We start from the raw sequence: 4,523 nt of genomic DNA, 5'->3' as shown, positions 1-4,523 counted from the left end.
ATCAAGCTTCAGCTCCTGAGATGGTAAAGACTGAGAAGAACATCTGAAGAATGGTACAAGTTGAATATTTGGAGTATAAGAAGGTCAAAATTTTTCTCTAACAATAGATCCATCACAGTCAGTTATTGGCTATAATGCATTGTTTAAAAAATGGTTTCCTCTAATTATGCATTTACTTTACTTAACATAATACTTATAGGTATTACAAACAAAACTGTTTACATTGATTTTTTTGAGCATTTTTACATACTTTTCATTGATAATTTGTGTATTACATGTATACATCTTTTTTTCTATGTTTCGAAACATATTGCATGTGCTATATAACAGTACTATGTTGCTGTTAATATTTCTCTTTTAAATACCTTGGATTAATTGGCTAAAACGGGTCCCAGTTCCAAGTTGGGCAGTTAACAAAGGTTCTATTGTACATTGTTATAAATTTCTAGAAATAAAAAATATGCATTTTTGTTATAATTGAGTTCAATATTTTTATTTTTCTCACTTAATTCATGTGTTATTTTGGTGAAATATCTATTAATGTTGTAGTTTAGAATGAATAATTTACCTTCCATGCTATCTTCTGGCCTAGTGATGGATCGAAAACCATGATTATTGGAAAATCACCTCTTTCATAGCATTTTCGAAACAGTGTGTTGCCGACTGGATAAGGTTTCAATATAATTCTATCTTTTGGCACGAACGGTTCCACAATTACATTTTTTCGTCTTAATGATTGGATACTAAAAGGTGGTACAACCTGTAATTTTTCTTTTTTTGTTGATTTATCGCAAACTGGTATATTTTGCCGATAGCATAGCTTGTCAGGGCATACGTCCTTCCTTTCAGAAAATAATGACATGAGGTGAAAAAGGTAATAACCTAAGTTAATATATATGAGTCACTATGAAACATAAACTATTATTTTGTTTAAATGATATATCTGTCTATTTAAACTTGCCACATGTTTTAAAATTTGTCAACAAACACCTGAAAATTAAATGAAATAAAGATGTTTTTATTTTTCAATTTTTAGTTGTTATTTGAAAACATTTGCACTTAACAGACATGCAAACTCTAAATTATACTAATAATCAAGGTGAATTATCCTTTTTCAAATAAAAAACTAGTATTGCCAGAATGTCAACTCCAATTGCAAATTTGAGAAAAACAAACTTGGCTTCTGAAAAAATAATGTAAACCGTGGAGCTTTAATTCTTTAGGAATAAAACATTTCATAAATATTAATTAAATTTTTCTTTGGCAGCAAAAATGGTTTGGAATTCAGATCTAAAAGACCCAAGACGATAGAAGCAGAAGTTTATTATGTCAGAAGAAGTAATATTTGTTATTACTAGTTTAATTTATTTTTAAATGTTGTAGTTAGCTTACATTAATAGTGTGATTTTATTGAATCAACAGATGGTTTTTTTTTCCCATAATTTATTTGACACTTTTAAATTGACAGATAAAAATTTAGAATTTTAAATGAACTAAAATTCACGAAAAATATTTTAAATGAAATCCAAAAAAATATTATATAATTATTCAATGCACTAATATTTTGGAGTAACTATGTATAGGTTGATGAATTAAATAGTTTGAGGTGTTTATGAATGAAACAGTCTCTATACTAGGAAATCTAAAAGGGACCTGAAGCACTCATGAACGAGCTAATTATTTACTGTTCGCTTTTTGTGTTACTTTTCTGTTCACTCAACATTATTGTCAAGTCTACCAATTCTATTTTTTTCTAAATTTCATTAAGTTATATTTCAATTGTATTAAAGTTTGATTTATTATATTATATTAACAAACAATTATATTTTATTTTAAACATGAACAAGAGGGAATTTTTAAACTTCCACTACAGTTTTTATCTATTTACAAAAAAATGTAGAGAGAATGGCTGGCTGCAAAAAAAAAAAAAAATTGAGTCATTTGAATTTAGTCCTAGAACTTCTTTATAAAAGTCTTTGTTATTATCTTAACCATAATTTGTTTTAAGTGCAATTAATATTATTGTTGTTATGCTTTTATTAATTAGCTAGAGGGTAACTCAAAAAAGAATCTTATACAATGTCTCTTATATTGATCAAGTAAATTTTATTATTTATTAATTCTTGGAATGAATGAAGAACATATTTGATCCTTGTCTAGATTCTGCTGAACTAACCGATAAGGAAAACATGTTCCTTAACATGAGTAGTAGAATGGCTAATTTAGAAAATGAAATGATGGGAGTAAGACAGGACTTATCTAGAGCCATAGAAGTGATCAATAGAAAAGATGCTGAAATTGCAAATCTTAAAAATCAAGTAAAATTAATTATATTTTTATAAAATTGACTGATTTCTTCAGTTACTTAGCAAATGTGTTCCACTATATATACCTTGTTTTAATTATTTTTCAATGCTCATTGCTATGAATTAATTTATTGAACTAAAAAGGTAGTTTCTTATACTATTGGTTTTTTTTTTAATTCAATAATTAAACTATTAACATAATAGTTTTAATTTTATTATAAAAAAAGAGCTAAAATACTGTTTATGGGAATCTTTAGCATTGTCATTCAAAAATTATATTTATTATTATATTATATATAGTAGTTATATGTTAGACGATCATTCCCTTTTTTGTGAATTTCTTCACACTTAATTAAGGATACTTTTTCTCATCTCACTGGTTGAGATGTGTTGAGCACTTTCAGATCAAGAATTTATTACAATTTTTCCCAAAAAATCTTACAAGACCATTTCAATCTCATGATCTGTAGATTGTGAGACTTTTTTTGAAAGCTATTTTTTTGTTTACCAAAAAGTATTTGGATGAATTTAGTGTAGAAAGATAAATACAAATTTCAGCTGTCTATTGCGGAGCAGAAAAAAAATTCTAAGTGGTATAGTGTGATGAGAGTTATTTTTTCCTCTTGCCACAATTCTATTCCACCGGGTGGGGTGAGATTGTGCCATTCTGTTTATCCTTAATAGTTACCATTGATTCAGTTCAGGCACATTAACACATCTTTTGCTTTGAAAAAAGTGCTTCCTCAGTTAATTGTGGCTCACTTCTAAAAATAAGAAATTAATTTTAAAAATGTATAGAGCATATTGACCCAACCCCAACAAACTCCTCCCTCCCCCAAAAAATAAACTTATCAATTTTTTTTTTATTATGATTTTGTGTCTTGTATAATTTGCTTTGGTTCATAGGTCTTTTTTGGTCAAATTCAAATACTGTTTTGCTAATACTGGTTGTTCCTTCCCTTAATTTATACTGCATGGTATTTGTCTATTTAAATATGGTTTAATCTTCATTATACCACTTTCAAAGTAATTTAGCGATTGTTAGAAGCCAGATAATGACATCCTAGTTCTAGTATCTATACAATTTAATTTCATGGTCAAACATTGTCAAGTATATGATGAAATTCTACTTGTTCTTTCCTTGGAGCGTTTTGGATGCATCATCCAGCTTTGATGTGAGCAGCAATCAATACTATGTTCACATTAAAATTGACTATGTTTATGATGAATTATTTTGATATTCAATAGATTTTCTTTGACATTGTTCTTAGTTATTTCAGATATGCCACAATAAAAGTTTTTTTTTTTACAAAATTAATTTTACTGAAATTGATGTTTCGATTTTGATTGTTGCCGAAAGGAAGCATTTATATTTCTTTGACTAGTTATTGAAATTTTTCTACAATGGGAAAGGTTTATCTTATCTCCATATAAAATCAAATATAAACTATTGGCTGTGCAATTGATTTAATATTGTTAGGTGAAGATTTAGGTAAAAAAAAAAAAAAATCAAAATGAAGGAATGGTTTCATTCCATTTCACTCCTCCGTTTTACATTTTCATTTAGGAAGACTTTTTCAGAAAAATTGATGATTTTTAATCATACAATATTTTAAATAATAACACGATATGTCTTTTTATTGAATCAATTATTAGTGAAAATTGAAAGTCACAAATTTCACCTTCATTTTTAATTCTTCAGACATTAGAAAATTTTTTGTAAGCTGTCTTTGGGAAAATTCAGCTAAACTGAGCCTCTTTACTCAGTATACTATACTATTACTGAAAGGTTGAAATAATCTTCGAGGTAACTAATGTAACATACTCTATTAATAGTGAATCAATTTTTTCTATGATTATAAAATGAAAGTATTTTAATTTTTCTTTGTGGTATCATAACTAGAGGTATATAATTAGGACATTCTGTCCATTTTAGAATCTAACTTTTAAATAAATGAATATGTATATATGGGGCCTAGGGTAGCCGTGCAGCTATGACACTTGCAACAGCAGCGTCGAGCATGGCAAGCACTTGGATGGGTTGGGTGATCCACCAGACCATACTTCGCCCTCACCCTCTCCCACCGGGTTTGCAAGGCTCATCAGTCTACTATAAACAACTCACAGATCAGGCATAGGACCGATGACCCTACCCTGTAAGCTTCACCATGAACCGTGTATGTGGTCCTTTGGGACCAGAGCTCGTGGCCAAAGATC

At 28.5% G+C, this 4,523-nt stretch overlaps 2 protein-coding genes across 10 annotated transcripts in view; one reads left to right on the top strand and one right to left on the bottom strand.

The window, feature by feature from the left end:
- Nucleotides 1-862, bottom strand: part of LOC106689216 (parkin coregulated gene protein homolog) — a 9,278-nt gene extending 8,416 nt beyond the window's left edge. Inside the window, exon 1 of the mRNA XM_014434104.2 lies at nucleotides 569-862. Coding sequence (XP_014289590.1) covers nucleotides 569-862 — 294 coding nt within the window. The remainder of the gene's footprint in view (nucleotides 1-568) is intronic.
- The window catches only part of LOC106688848 (uncharacterized protein DDB_G0283697), a 40,220-nt gene continuing 36,447 nt past the window's right edge, over nucleotides 751-4,523 (top strand). For 2 of the 9 annotated variants that reach the window (XM_067051249.1, XM_067051244.1), the window contains exons 1-3: nucleotides 1,016-1,196; nucleotides 1,268-1,338; nucleotides 2,161-2,318. In XM_067051249.1, coding sequence (XP_066907350.1) covers nucleotides 1,141-1,196; nucleotides 1,268-1,338; nucleotides 2,161-2,318 — 285 coding nt within the window. In that variant the 5' untranslated portion in view covers nucleotides 1,016-1,140. Of the gene's footprint in view, nucleotides 875-1,005; nucleotides 1,197-1,267; nucleotides 1,339-2,160; nucleotides 2,319-4,523 lie in introns of those variants that run through there. The other 7 variants (XM_067051250.1, XM_067051248.1, XM_067051245.1 and 4 more) reach the window with 6 other exon arrangements.

The sequence above is a fragment of the Halyomorpha halys genome, unplaced genomic scaffold, assembly GCF_000696795.3.
Source record: "Halyomorpha halys isolate HHAL.00 unplaced genomic scaffold, Hhal_1.1 Scaffold45.1, whole genome shotgun sequence".
Taxonomy (NCBI): domain Eukaryota; kingdom Metazoa; phylum Arthropoda; class Insecta; order Hemiptera; family Pentatomidae; genus Halyomorpha; species Halyomorpha halys.
This window is presented reverse-complemented; position numbering and strand designations above follow the sequence as displayed.